The sequence below is a fragment of the Antechinus flavipes genome, chromosome 2 (genome assembly GCF_016432865.1).
Source record: "Antechinus flavipes isolate AdamAnt ecotype Samford, QLD, Australia chromosome 2, AdamAnt_v2, whole genome shotgun sequence".
Taxonomy (NCBI): Eukaryota; Metazoa; Chordata; class Mammalia; order Dasyuromorphia; family Dasyuridae; genus Antechinus; species Antechinus flavipes.
Window position 1 is genome coordinate 3,541,752 of NC_067399.1, and position 14,053 is coordinate 3,555,804.

A 14,053-nucleotide genomic window follows, 5' to 3' on the forward strand; every position below is an offset into this window, starting at 1 on the left:
ACTTTCAGAAAACCCTTGGAGCAGGACAGCTCCTTGGGAGAAATGCCTCCTGGCTAGCTGGCCACTGTGGGGCTCTCCAGGCTGGCCAGCCATTGTGGAGCTCTCTGGGCTGGCCATTGTGGGGCTCCCAGCTGGCCATTGTGGGGCTCCCCTGGCTAGCCGGCCACTGTGGGGCTCTCCGGCCGGCCATTGTGGGGCTCCCCTGGCTAGCCGGCCACTGTGGGGCTCTCCCGGCCGGCCATTGTGGGGCTCCCCTGGCTAGCCGGCCACTGTGGGGCTCTCCCGGCCGGCCATTGTGGGGCTCCCCTGGCTAGCCGGCCACTGTGGGGCTCTCCCGGCCGGCCATTGTGGGGCTCTCCCGGCTGGCCATTGTGGGGCTCCCCTGGCTAGCCGGCCACTGTGGGGCTCTCCTTTCTCCTCTGCCTTCCCTGCCTTTCCTGCTGGGGCCCTCAGTCGAGGAAAACCTAAGGTGGAAACGCAGGAGGACCCAGGACTCTGCCCTTTGGACCTTTTGCAATCTTCTGTGAACTTCCTATCCCATCCAGCTCAGCGGCTGAGAACTATATAAGGGAGGCTCCAAATGAGGGGCCTCATTTCTCCGGAGGCAGCCAGCAGGAGGAGAGCAGGGAGCAGCCTCACAGCAGCCAGAGGACGCCAGAGACGCATTCGGGAGCTCGCAGGAAGCCCCCTCCCCGGCGGGCCGCCATGGCTCCCTGGGGCACCCTCCTGCTCCTGCTGCTGCTCCTGGGCAGCAGCTCTTCCCGTAAGTGTCTCGCTCATGGACAGGGGCACAGGCAAAGGCCGGGCAGGAGCGCTCTGGGATCTGCTCCGGAGAAAGGAACGGGGCGTGGGTGTGCTGGCCCCCCGGCCCGGGCGGAAGCCTCACTGGGGTGTTTGGGGGTGGGGCGCCTTGTCCCTTGTCCGAGGCCTCCTGGCATGTGGCACAAGGATGATGCCAGAGGCAGAGGTAAAGGGGGAGGCCCAGGAATGCCCCCCGAGAGCCAGCAGCAGCTTAGCTCCAGTTGCTAGAGGAGGGGTACACAGGCAGGAGCCTGCCTCAGTGGGCCAGGACCCACAGAGGAGGCCAGGACTCCCGGGAGGGCAGCCAGGACCCCTGGAGGATGCCAGGACCCACAGGAGGATGGCCGAGACCCCTGTGAGGGTGGCCAGGACCTCCAAGAGGGTGGCCAGAACCCCTGGGAGGGTAGCCAGGACCCCTGGAGGATGCCGGGACCCACAGGAGGATGGCCGAGACCCCTGTGAGGGAGGCCAGGACCCCCGGAGGGCAGCCGAAGTAGTCAGACAGGAAACCTTATTTCCAGAGGGCATCCTTGCTTAGAGAATTGATAACGCCAGGGAAGCCTGAGCCCCTTTGGGGGAAGGGGGGCAGCCCGCGAAGTGGGGGGTGAGGGTCCTGGTCGTGGCTGCCACAGATTCACACCGGATTATTTCTCTTCTTTCTTTCCAGAAGAGGAGGGGGCAGAAAACAGCCCGAGCTGTCCCAGTAAGTCCCTGGAAAGCTCGGGTACTGGGAGGCGTGGGGTTGGGTGGGGGTGGTTTGGCTGCCCTGGCTAAGAGCCCCCAGTCTCTCCCCTGGGCTAAGGGATCTTTGGAGCCCCCGAGTTAAGGCTCAGGGGCCCCCTCCCCCAAAATCAACACGGTCTTGCTGTCGTGGGTGGGGTGATTAATCATTGATCAGACAGGTTTGCGCCACCTGATGGGCAGCTGACCGCCCCCCAGGCTGTCCCCATGCTGTTTGCTTGACCCTTCCTGTCCCCTCCCCCACCTCCACCCCTGGGGCTCCCGGGGACCTTTGGAGTCCAGCTTTGAGCCAATAACCTTAGTCAAATAAGGAGGGTCACCTTTCTTTGGCAAGGGCCTGGCGCCACCTGCTGGCCGGACCCGCCCTCCGGCCGCAGGCAGGACAGCTCCCGGTGCTGGCGGGCTGTCTGCGAGGGACCCGCCTGGGTTAGCAGCCGGCTTCCCCCCGGCCCCGCGGCCTCTCCTGGTTCCTGGCCCAGATCCTCAAATGTCCTATAAGTGGGGTCTGCAGATTTGGGGGTACAGGGGCTCTGTACCCCCACAGTAGGGTGGGGATTCACCCCGTGGGCCCAGCCCCTGCCGCAGCAGGAGCCTCAGGAGCCTCGATAGGGCTCCGGCCCCGAGATCCGCCCCCCGCCTCTGGCACAAGAAGGCAGGCTTGGTTTGGGTCACCATGAGTGAGTGCAGACCAAAGCCCAGCCCGGGGGCTCCCAGGGCCCCCAGCTCCTCCGGGCTCCCAGGAGTCCTGCCGGGGTCCTGAGAAAACCTGCCTTTTTCCAGAGGACGCCACGCGCTTCAAACACCTCCGGAAATACGTGTACAGCTATGAAGCCGAGAGCGCCAGCAGCGTGGCTGGCACCGCGGACTCCTACAGCGGCACCAAGATCAGCTGCAAGGTCTGTGTCCCAAGGGTGGCTGGGGAGGAGGAGGGGCTTCCTTGGGTGGCAGGGGAGGGGCCTCTCCCCCCAGAGCCCAATCCAGAGCCCTTGCCCACAGGAAGATGCTTCCTGGGGGAGAGTCAGGGGTCATCACTTCCAGGCCAATCTGCCCGGCTACCTCCCCCCCTGGAGGGCTGGGCCTTTGTATCTCCAGTGAGTCCAGGGGTCCTCAAACTTTTTAAATAGGGGGCCAGTTCACTGTCCCTCACACTGTTGGAGGGCCGGACTATAGTAAAAACAACTTTTTTGTGGTCCTTTAAATAAAGAAACTTCCTAGCCCTGTGAGGGGGATAATCGTCCTCAGCTGCTGCATCTGGCCCGCGGGCCGTAGTGTGAGGACCCCTGCATTAGCCAGTCTTCCTATCTAGTTCTCAGCAGAGTCAGGCACACAGACGGTGCATAATTAGTGCTTATTGCTCAGAGATGTTCCTGTCCAGGAGAAATGCTGATCCTTTTGTCTCATAGTGGGGGGGGGGCGCTCAGGGTAGAAGCTCCAAGGCAGCCAGGCTGGGTCCGGATGTTTGGGGGCGGCAGAGCAAGCGTTTTGTCTGCTCTGCCTGATGCTCCCTCAGGAGCCCCCTGCTGGGGCCCAGAGGGGTGGGCCGCGGGCAGGGACCCCAGAGCCGCTGGGAGGTCTGGCGCTGAGGCTCAGGTGGCCTGCAGGCGGCTCCCAGGAGGCATCTTGGGACACTCCGGGGGGGCTGGACGGACACCAACCGGCCTGTGCTTTGGGAACCCTCCATGAAGCACCTGCTCAGGGGCCCAGTCTTGGAGGGTGGCCCCCCTTAAGGCCAGGTTTGGGGGAAGGTTTCCAGGTCTGGGGGGCAGCAGCAGGTGGACAGGACTCGGGGTTCCCACAGAGGGGGGGTCTCTGCACTGGTTCTGCAGGGAGCGTCGCCCTTGGAGAACCAGCTTCTGCCGAGGGGGCCGGCTGATGGGTCCATCTTCCTTAGCACTGGTGGGGAGGGGGGCGGGGCGGAGGCCAGGGAGGGGGCTCAGAGAGCGGCCCTGATGGTGATGAGCAGCCCTGAAATGCCCAGGGAGTTGGGGAAGGGGGGCTGGGAGACCCCGTGGGGGCACCTGAGTGGAGGTGGGAGCTGCCAGGAATGAGCTCTCCAGCTTAGGAGGGAGAGGAAGGCCGGGCCACCACACTGGCTCAGGAGCGGCTGGTCTTCCGGAGGAGGAACCGGCCCCCTCTCCTCCCGTCCTGGCCTGACCCCAACATAGGTTTAGACGATGCTCGGCAAGGACAAAACTGGGGGGTCCGGTGCTGTGGAGAGGGCAGGGGCATCCTCAGGAGCTTAGGGTGCTGCCCCTTTCCCATAGATGCCCCTGCCATCTGCCCCTGCTGGACCAAGCGGCAATCGCCTCGAGCTCATTTTGGGGAGTAATTGTCGCTTAGTCAATCAGCCAAGTTTGAGGCTCCTCCCACCTACTCGTGGAGGCTCGGCCCAGCACCTTGTGACGGGCTGCCCATGGAGCCCCCCAGGACCCTGAGGGGAGGCCCCACGCTTCGGCCCTCCGAGGCAGGGCTGCCCGGCCTCCAGACCCTGAGGGGAGGCCCCGCACTTCGGCCCTCTGAGGAAGGGCTGCCCGGCCTCCAGATCGGCCCCACGCTTTGGCCCTCTGAGGCAGGGCTGCCCATGGAGCCCCCCAGGACCCTGAGGCCAGGCCCCACGCTTCGGCCCTCCGAGGAAAGGCTGCCTGGCCTCCAGACCCTGAGGGGAGGCCCTGCACTTCGGCCCTCCGAGGCACGGCTGCCCGGCCTCCCCCCGCGCTGGGCCCCGCGGCCTGAGCTGGGCGCCCCGGGCCGGCCAGCACTCACGCGGGCTCCGTTTCAGGTGGAGCTGGAAGTTCCCCAGCCGTGCAGCTTCGTCCTGAGGCTGAGCCAATGCGGCCTCAAGGAAGTCTACGGCTTCGACCCCGACGGCAAAGCGCTGCTCAAGAAGACCAAGAACTCGGACGAATTCGCCGCCGCCCTCTCCAGGTGAGGAGGCGAGGCGGGCTGGGAGGCCGCCGGGTGGGGCTGGGGAGGCCTCAGGGAAGCTGCGGAGAGAGCGGGGCCGGGCCAGCGGGCCCAGTCCCCCGGGCAGGGACCGGGGCAGACTCGGGGGCAGGGACGGGGCGTGCCCGGGGCCTGCTGGGAAAGGAGCAGCTTCCAGCCCCGCGGGCCGGGCGGGAGGCGGGGGCGGCCACGGCTGTCTGTCCCGCAGGTACGAGCTCCGGCTCCGCATCCCAGACGGCAAGGAGGTGCTCCTGTACCCCGAGGCCGCGGAGCCCGCGCACATCCTCAACATCAAGAGGGGCGTGGTCTCGGCGCTGCTGGTGCCCACGGACACGGAGGAGGAGCGGCGCGTGCTGGCCCTGGTGAGAAGCGGCTCTGGGGGCTGGCCACGCCCTGGGGGGTTCCTCACGGGATTCCCACTTCACCCCTGAGGAAACTGAGGCAGGGGCTCACACAGCTGGTGAAACAGAACTCGAACTCGTCTCTTCTGGTTCCCGGTCTTGTCTGCCTACTGTGAGGGCTAGCTGCCCTATCATGTGCTTAGCGCCCCGCTGGCAGGATCTCCCGCGCCCCAGGCAAACCGGCCCCCAAGAAAACCATTGGCCGGTGGCCCCCAGCCAGATCCTCCAGCGTTAACACAGGCGGCCCTCGTACCCCCCCCCAGAGGGAGGCAGCCTGCCCGGCAGCTCCCCTCGTCCCAGAGGGTTGGGGCACCCTCCCTGAAACGCCAGGGGGGGCTGGGAAATCGGGGAGCAGCCTGAACTTTCCCAGAGGGAGGTTTCCTGCCGAGATTAGTTGGGCCTGACTGCACAGGGGGCCCCGGGAGGACCCGGCTCCTCCCCCTTCCCGGGCAGGGAGGGGCTTCCCAGTTCTTGCTGCTCCCGCCGCCCACCCCCAACCTCGCGGCCCCCAATGCGCCCCCTCCTCTCCCCCCAGGACACCGTGTACGGGAACTGCTCCAGCGACGTCACCGTCCGGGCCCGGAAAGGAAACGTGGCCACAGAAATCGCCATCAACAGAAACCTGGAAAACTGTGCCGGGTTCAAGCCCGTCCGCAAGGCCGCCAGTCCCATTGCGCTCATCAAAGGCCTGGTAAGTGGCCCGGGGGTTCAGAGTGACTGTCAGTAACCCTCCCAATCTCCGACAGGGGGCGGGGCTCGCCCAGTCCCCGCCTCCCAGCCGCGGACTTGGGCGGGGGAGGGGGGGGGAGTCACCCAGGCCCCAGAGGCCCGGAGAGGGGAAAACTTGGCGGCCATCAGACCAGGGATGGGCAGCTTTGTCCGGGCTCAGGAAGGACGCTGAGCTCCCTCTAACAAAGAGGCTGTGATTGAGCCTCTCCTTCAGCCCCCACCCGCCTCCCCTTTGTCTCCCATGGGCCTGAGTCTCCAAGCTGGACCCGTTCTGTGTGGCAGCCCAGAGTCCCCGGGACTTCATCAACCTGGTCCTGGAATTGACTTCAGAATGGCCCCATTGCCAACAGGCAGCGGGGCCTGGGCCCCGGGCGTCGTTCCTTGGAGGGAGGCAGGCTGAGCAGGGCAGCCAGGCTGGAGCTTCTCCGCTGCCCGCGGCCCGTCCTCCCGCTGCCCGTGGCCCGTCCTCCCGCTGCCCGCGGCCCGTCCTCCCGCTGCCCGCGGCCCGTCCTCCCGCTGCCCGCGGCCCGTCCTCCCGCTGCCCGCGGCCCGTCCTCCGCTGCCCGCGGCCCGTCCTCCCGCTGCCCGCGGCCCGTCCTCCCGCTGCCCGCGGCCCGTCCTCCCGCTGCCCGTGGCCCGTTCTCCCGCTGCCCAGTCCGTTCCCATTGCTCCGTGTCCTTGGGGTTCCTCGCTAGGATGGAAGCTAAAGGCAAAGACCCCTGGCTTTGTGCTCCTGGGCCTGGGGCGCTGTCCAGCACAGGCTGAATCAGCAAGCGGATGCACAAGGTGGCAGTGAATGAATGAACAAAGGAGTGAATGTAAAAGTATAAACGAATGAACAAAAGCGCAAATGGTCGGATGCGTGAAAATGGAGAAACGAGCCAAGTACTGAGCCCTGAGTACATGCTTGCAGATAAAAATTAGGAATATTAAGGAGATCCACAGCGGAAGGCCAAGGTGCTCAGGCCACTGTGTGAGGCAAGGTGGGGTCCTCAGGCTAAGACAGCCAGGCCTCCAGTGTCCCAGAGGAAGAACAAAAGGAGGCCCTTGATTAATGTGGAGACGGATTGGCTGAGAATTCCAGAGGCCTTGGTGGAGCAGGCCCTGACAGTGCCCAACTCTGGGCATCCCGGGGCTGCAGGACTGGCCTGGGCTGGGGGGCTCCCGAGGGCTGCAGGACTGGCCTGGGCTGGGGGGCTCCCGAGGGCTGCAGGACTGGCCTGGGCTGGGGGGCTCCCGAGGGCTGCAGGACTGGCCTGGGCTGGGGGGCTCCCGAGGGCTGCAGGACTGGCCTGGGCTGGGGGGCTCCCAAGGGCTGCAGGACTGGCCTGGGCTGGGGGTGCCCCAGAGGCTGCTCTGAGCCCTACTAGTCTGTCTAGGGAGACAAGGTGCCCTAATTTGAAACAGAAATAATAATAGTAATAGAAGGTGTGAAGCTGCCCAGGTCGGGAGAGTGGCAAGCTTTCTCCACAGCCAGGGAAGGGATCAGGGAGCAGGGGCTTCTGGGAAGCAGGCTTTGCCCAGAGCAGGTGGGCATCTCGTTCTGGCCAGGCTTGGCTCGGTCCCGCCCGGAGGCAGCCCCCGGGCACGGGGAAAGCTTGGAGTGGGAGCTGAGCGGGGCATCCCCGGCCCGGGCCCAAGGTGGACGCCGCTCCCCGATTCTCCTTCCCAGGGCGGCCCCTTGTCCAGGACGCTCAGCAGCCAGCAGGAGTGCGTGTACACTGTGGACCCCCGAAGGAAGCATGTGGTGGAAGCCGTCTGCAAGGAGCAGCACCTCTTCCTGCCCTTCTCCTACAAGTACGTGCCCTGGCCGACTCTCACTGGGCGCCCCGCCTGGGGGTGGGGCAGGTGGACCAGGCCCTGGGGCTGTGCCAGGGTCTCGCTGAGCCCACTGGGCCAGTTTGTCCTAGAACGTGGGGGCAGGGGCCTGGGGCTCATACTGCTGGCCTGAGACCGGTCGCCAGAGAAGGAAATCTGGCCGGCCAGTGGGGCCGGTCACCAGGCAATCTGTGGGCATGGTGGCGATGAGGGTGAGCGGGGGAGGCCGGAGTCTGACTGAGGACGCCGTTAGGCTGCGGGCCCTTAAGCTTGGTGATGGGGACTCCGGGGTGCCCAAGAGCTGGGGCAGAAGGGGGTCTCTAGGGGGAAGCCTGGCTGAGCAGGACGGTGGGCAGGAGGGGTGGTGCCCACCGGGTGTGGAGCCCGCTGAGAGAGACCATTCTGTATCTCAGGGGTCACTATGGCATGAAGGCCCACATCACGCAGACTCTGAAACTTGAAGACACCCCCAAGATCAACAGCCGCTTCTTTGACGAAGGTGGGAAGCCTGGGAGAGGCCGGGCCGGGCAGGGGGGAGTGCAGGGGATACAAGCGGATTCTGGGCCCTCTCTTGGGCCTCTTGGAGAGCCTCCCAGGCACGGGCCGGTCCTCCCCTCCCGGGGTCTGGGCTGGACCCCATGTGGCCACTGGAGGCCATTCCCAGTGGCGAGAGGGGGCTCAGGCCGGGGCTCCCGCCGACACTGAGACCTCTCCCGCCGGTGCTGAGACCTCTCCCGTCTTCCAGACGCCTTCCCGAAGAAAGGCCTGGCCCTGGAGAACGTGGAGGCCGCGGCCCCCGCCAAGGAGGGCAAGGAGGAGGTTCTGCAGACCCTGCAGGAGCTACAGAAGCTGGCGGTCTCCGAGCGAGGCGAGCACCGGGCCAAGCTCTTCGGCAGGCTGGTCACCGGCCTGAGGGCCCTTAGCAGCGAGGCCGTCGCCTCCCTTTGGCCCGAGCTACTCCAGGTGTCCAGGTACTGTCGCTGGGGCCCTGGAGGCCCGAGCCGTAGCCAGAGACTGGCCTGGGAAGGCCTGGGAAGGCCTGGGGGGACGGGGGGGGCACAGATCCAGCTCAAGGTAACCCGTGGCAGCCCCTTCACAAGGCAGCCGGGCAGAAAGTCCCCAAGCCGATCACTGCTTTGGGAGGTCAGGGAAGGCTTGGGTATGCGGTGACCACATACTGGGGGCCAAAGCTTGGGTATGGGGGTGATCACTGTATTGGGGACCAGAGAAAGTTCCACAGAAGAAGCAGATTTTGGGCCAGGAAGGGAAGGAAGATAAGGAGCACCCCCTGGGAAGGAGGAGGAGGAGGAGGAGGGTGGAGAGCACAAGGTCCAGAGGCAGGAAGGAGGTGCCAGCCGGCCGAGGAGCCGGGGATAGAGCAGGACCTGGGCCAGGGCTTGGGGGGTGCTGAGGAACAGGCCGGGCTCAGTTCTGGTGAAGCTCCCGCCCTTGGGGGACTCCCGGTCTCCTGGCACACCAGGCTCCTGCAGAACAGAGGGCAGGTCCTCCCTGGCAGGGGGAGTAGGCGGGCAGCCTGGGCCGAAGGCCATCCCAGCTGGGCTGTAGAGGGCAGAAGGGGGAGGACCATCCCAGGGCTAGCCGTGGGCAGAGGCCCGGGAGCCCCAGGAGACTTAGCAGTGGGAGGGACCGAAAGGGAACGGCCGAGCCCAAACCCGTGCCCTCTGTGCCCGCAGCCCCCTCGCCCTGCAGGCCCTGGTGCAGTGTGGGCAGCCCCAGTGCTACGCTCACATCCTGCGCTGGCTGAAAACCGAGAAAGCCGACCCCCTGCTGATGGACACCGCCACCTACATCATGGCGCTGGTTCCCCGGCCCTCCGCCCAGAGGCTGCGGGAAATCCTCGAAGTGGCCCAGGAACGGCCAAACCGTGTCACCCTCTACGCCCTGAGCCACGTGGTGAACAAGTGAGTGCCCCCGCTGCCGGGAGCCACGGGAGGGGGAGGAGGGATGGGGGAGGGGGGAGGAACGCCCACCCACAACCCTGCCCCGGGCCCTGGGAGACAGAGCCTCCTCCCGAGGGTCTCCCCTAAGGGGCCTCTGGCTGGCAGAGCACCGCGGGTCTCCCGGTCCCCAGTACCTCTGCTCTCTGCCCCCCAGATTCCAGCCTCAGACGGTCGTGGAGTTAGAGGAGCTGACGGCAGTCGCCAACTTCCTGATCTCCCGGCTGGGCGACGAGTGTGCCGGCAACGAGGAAGCCACCTACCTGACCCTCAGGGTACGGACCTGCTCCCCCAGCAGGGCTCCTCCCCTCCCCCACCAGCCTCAGTTTCCCCAGCCTTCCTCTAATGGGGGCCTCTCCTTCTCCTGGCAGGTTATCGGCAACATGGGCGGAGCCCTGGAGGAAGGGAACCCCGGGCTGAAGGCCTCGGTCCTGAAATGCATCGAGAGCCCCGCGGCGTCCCTCGCCGTGCAGAAAGCCGCCATCCAGGCCCTGCGCAAGATGGAGCTGACGGAGGAGGTGAGACCCGGGCAGTGGCGGCTGCCCCGAGCCTCCCGCTCAGGAGGCGTTTCTGCGCCACCAAGGGCTTTCTCTGCGCAGTGAGGGCGGGTCCCCAGTGGGCCAGACTGCGGTCGGGTTCCCCACAGCGCTCACCGCGCCCCCGAAGCCCCTGACCCTCCCCTCCGTTCTCATCGCCCTGTTCATAGCAAGGCAGAAGACTTTAAACACAGGCGAAGGTTCTGATGGTCAGCTGAGGAGAAGGGACGTTCCAGGCCCAGCACAGGCGCCCATGGGGGCCGGCCCGGCCTCTCAGTGCAACCACAGGCGTTTCCCGCGGGGACTTGGGCCCAGGAGGGGCTGCAGCACGGGGCACCGGGAGGGCCGGGCGGGACTTGGAGGAGGCAGCGCGGGGCCTGGGACCGGGACCTGAGTTCTAGCCCAGCTGCGCGGGTTCCTGCACGTCCCGCGGCCTCTGACTGCCTCGGTTTCCTCCCCTGTCACTGCGCCCCTCCCGGCCTGGGAGAACCGAGGAGTCCAGAGCGCTCAGCGGGCGGAGCGCGCTCCCTTCTCCGGCCTTGGGGCACCTGCCTCCGGCCCCGGGAGCTCCCTTGCCCAGCGTAGCGGGGCCTTTGGCGGAGGGGAGTCGGGGCTGTGGGAGGCTGCGCCCGGGCCGCCAAGCAGCGGCGGCGGCCCGACGGTCTGCGTCTCTGGCTGCAGGTGCGCGGCGTCCTGCTGCGGGCCTTCCTGGACGGCGCCTCCCCGGAGGACAAGCGGCTGGCGGCCTACCTCCTGCTGATGCGGCGGCCGGGCCGCGAGGGGCTGGCGCGAGTGGTGAGCGCGCTGCAGGCCGAGAAGAGCGAGCAAGTGCGGAGCTTCGTGGCCTCCCACCTGGCCAACGTCCTGGTCTCCCAGGATCTGAGTGTGCAAGAGTAAGGGAGGCCCCGCCCCGGCCGCGCCCGCCCCGCCCCTCCCTCCGGCCGCGCCCGCCCCCCATCCCCTCCACGGCCCGGGGGCGGGGCCTCAGGCCAGACTGGGCAGGGAGGGTCCGGGGGTCCTTCCCCAGAGGGCCGAGGGGGTGGGAAAGAGGCATCCCCCCAGGGGCCCGGGGTGGGGGTCAGTGACCCAGCGAGGTGCGGGGGATGGGGAGGAAAAGTGGGGAGGCGGGCAGTGCGGAAAGGCGCCCCGAGGCATCGGGAGCTACCCGTGGTTACTGAGTAGGGGGTGACAGGCCTCCCTGAGCCTGAGGAAGCTCACTTAGTGGGGAGGGAGACTAGAGGCAGGCAGACCCCCCAGCTCTTGTGGAGCCCCCAGGCCGGACGCAGGGGCTCGGGGCCCTGGAGAGCAGGGGGTGCCAGAGCTCGGGGACCTGGCCGGGAGCCGGGAGCTCTGGGGCATCCCGGCAAACCCCACTCTGCTCTCCTCCAGCCTCCGAAGCCAAGTGGAAGCAGCTCTCCAGGGCTCCCAGCTGCCCGAGGCCATGGACTTCCGGAGGTTTTCCCAGAACTACCAGCTCTCCAAGGCCGTGTCCATCCCCTCCCTCAGCCCCTTCTCTGCCAAGGTGGAGGGGAACCTGCTGCTGGACCCCCACAACTACCTCCCCAAGGAGGCCATGCTGAAGACCACCCTCTCCATCTTCGGCTTCCAGCCCACCGACCTCTTTGAGGTTAGTCCTGAGACCCTCCATCCCGAGGATCTGGGGACAAGGGGCAGGGGCCGGCCCAGAAGCCCCCTCTGCCTCCTGCCGCTCCCCAGGACTCACCCCAGACAGCTTGGGGGTGGGGTGAGGTCGGGGGCACCTCCCTGCACCAGGGAGTCAGCCGGCCGGGTGGGGGCTCTTTCCCAGGGGAGGGGCCCTGACGATGGCTCCTTCTCCTCAGGTGGGCCTGGAGGGGAAGGCCTACGGGCCCACCCTGGAGGCCCTCTTCGGGAAGCAGGGCTTCTTCCCGGACAGCGCCACCAAAGCCTTGTACTGGGTGGACGGGCGAGTTCCCTCCTCGGTGTCCAAGGTCTTAGAGGACCACTTCGGCTACTCCAGGGAAGAGAAAAGGGACCAGGTACTCGGGCCCCCCGCCTGCCACGTCGCTCCCCCAAATTCTCGCCCGGCTCTTCCCATCACTGACCTCCTCCCTGCTGGGAAACTCCACTGGGGGTTAGGGTCCCCCGGCCTGGAGGCTGCTGGGAAAAGCAGCCTTTTGGCTTTGGGAAGGCCCTGGGTCAGCCAGGATGCTCGAGTGTGGGCAGTCCTGTGGGGGCTGGGGGTTGTGACGCAGGTCAGCCTGGGCCTCTGCTGGGGGGGGGGGCATCCATCTACACCACGGGGGGTGGGAATCCTCCCTGCGGCTCACCCAACCCACAGCCTCCCAGGCCGGAGCGCCGGCCGGCCCCCCTTGGCCCCCCACCCGTTCCCGCAGGCTCCTGCTCCTGCTCCCCAGGGCAGTCAGGGCGTCCTGAAGCCCCGCTCCCCTTTCCCCTGAGCTCCTTCCGCGGCTCCACCTCCAGGGGCCCCCTGGCCCCAGCCCAGCTCTGTCTAGTTCTGCCCAGACAATGGGGTCCCATTATTGCCCAGTGGACGGTCCCGCTGTTGCCCGGTGGACAGCCCCACTTTTACCTAGTGGACGGCCCTGTCATTGTCCAGTGGAAGATCCCACCATTGCCCGGTGGACGGCCCCGCTGTTGCCCGGTAGACGGCCGGCCGTGGTCAGCCTCCGCCCTCTCTCTCCTCCACCTGCAGGACATGGTGAACGGGCTCATGCGCAACTTCCAGAAGCTCCTCAAGGACTTGGGGTCCGCGGAAGCCCCTCAGGCCGAGGCCTACCTGCGCCTCCTGGGCGAGGAGCTGGGCTACGTCAGGCTGGAGGAGCTCAAGGTCCTGGGCGCGAAGCTCCTCGGCATGGCCAAGGCCTTGCGCGGCCTCCCTCAGATGGTGAGTGTCCGGACTCTGACCGGGTCCCCAGTGGGGAGGGGGGTCCCCAGACCCTCAGGGCGTCCAGGCCCACCAGGAGCCGGCTCGGTCACCCAGGGGCTGGAAGGGCCCTGCATTGGGCACCCAGGGGGCCCCGGGGGCGGGAAGGGCCCTGCATTGGGCACCCAGGGGGCCCCGGGGGCGGGAAGGGCCCTGCATTGGGCACCCAGGGGGCCCCGGGGGCAGGAGGGGGCTCGCTGTGCTCCCCCTCACGCGGCTTCTCGGGGCGCCCCCAGGTGGCGGCGGCCCTGGCCGAAGGCTCCAAGAACGACCTCTTTGTCCACTACATCTTCATGGAAAGCTCCATCGAGCTCCCCACCGGAGCGGGGCTGCCCCTCCAGCTGTCCACGTCCGGCCTGGTCACCCCCGGGCTCAGGGCCGGGATGAAGCTGCAGATGGCGAACGTGAGTCCCGGGGGCGAGAGAATGGGGGAGCCCCGGCGGGGGGGGGATGCTGAGGCTGCGGAGGAGACGGGAGGCTCCTGGCCGGGGGCAGGGGAAGCTTTGGAGCCCCCAAGGGCAGCCTGGTGCGGGCCGGGCCGGATGGGTCCCAGAGGGGCCCCCTGGCCTTTGGCCTCCGGGGAGGCCGCCGAAGCTCGGGCCTGAGAGCCCCCTTCCCCCCCAGATGCAGGCGGAGCTGGTGGCCAAACCCTCCGTGGCCGTGGAGTTTGTGACCCACGTGGGGGTGACCATCCCGAACTTCGCCTGGAGCGGCGTCCAGATGAACTCCAACCTCTTCCACGAGTCCGGCCTGGAGGCTCGCCTGGCGCTGACCAGGGGCCGGCTCAAGCTCGCCATCCCCGCTCCCAAGGGGCCCGTCAAGCTCTTCCGGGCCAGGTGGGCCCTCGGGCTGGCCCGGGCCTGGGGGGGGAGGGGGGCTGAGTCCCGGCGGGCGGATCCTTCTGGGGCCCCCTCCCCTCTCTGCAGGGAGGGAGGGAGGGGCTGGGCCCCCCAGACAGACCCCGGGGGAAGGGGGGCGGGAGAGGCCGTGCTGACCCCCCCTTTCCCTTGCAGTAACAGCCTCCACCTGGTCTCCACCACCACGTACTCCAAGGTGATCCCGCCCCTGATCGAGAACAGACGGTCGTGGTCGGAGTGCAGACCCCTCCTCAGGGGCCTCAGCTGCTGCGCCAGCCTGGCTTACTCCAACGCCAGCTCCATCGAGGCCGCGCCCTACTACCCGCTCACCGGGGACACCAGG

The 14,053-nt window shown here is 67.4% G+C and overlaps 1 protein-coding gene across 1 annotated transcript in view; it reads left to right on the plus strand.

Annotated features, from left to right (window-relative positions):
• The first annotated feature begins 627 nt into the window (after positions 1-627).
• The window catches only part of APOB (apolipoprotein B), a 30,974-nt gene continuing 17,548 nt past the window's right edge, over positions 628-14,053 (plus strand). Inside the window, exons 1-19 of the mRNA XM_051974079.1 lie at positions 628-763; positions 1,469-1,504; positions 2,323-2,438; positions 4,322-4,467; positions 4,694-4,847; positions 5,422-5,577; positions 7,288-7,412; positions 7,847-7,932; positions 8,179-8,404; positions 9,128-9,355; positions 9,549-9,666; positions 9,763-9,909; positions 10,609-10,820; positions 11,317-11,554; positions 11,769-11,945; positions 12,623-12,814; positions 13,090-13,257; positions 13,478-13,689; positions 13,867-14,052. Of these exons, the coding sequence (XP_051830039.1) occupies positions 706-763; positions 1,469-1,504; positions 2,323-2,438; positions 4,322-4,467; positions 4,694-4,847; positions 5,422-5,577; positions 7,288-7,412; positions 7,847-7,932; positions 8,179-8,404; positions 9,128-9,355; positions 9,549-9,666; positions 9,763-9,909; positions 10,609-10,820; positions 11,317-11,554; positions 11,769-11,945; positions 12,623-12,814; positions 13,090-13,257; positions 13,478-13,689; positions 13,867-14,052 (2,981 nt within the window). The 5' untranslated portion in view covers positions 628-705. The remainder of the gene's footprint in view (positions 764-1,468; positions 1,505-2,322; positions 2,439-4,321; positions 4,468-4,693; positions 4,848-5,421; positions 5,578-7,287; positions 7,413-7,846; positions 7,933-8,178; positions 8,405-9,127; positions 9,356-9,548; positions 9,667-9,762; positions 9,910-10,608; positions 10,821-11,316; positions 11,555-11,768; positions 11,946-12,622; positions 12,815-13,089; positions 13,258-13,477; positions 13,690-13,866; position 14,053) is intronic.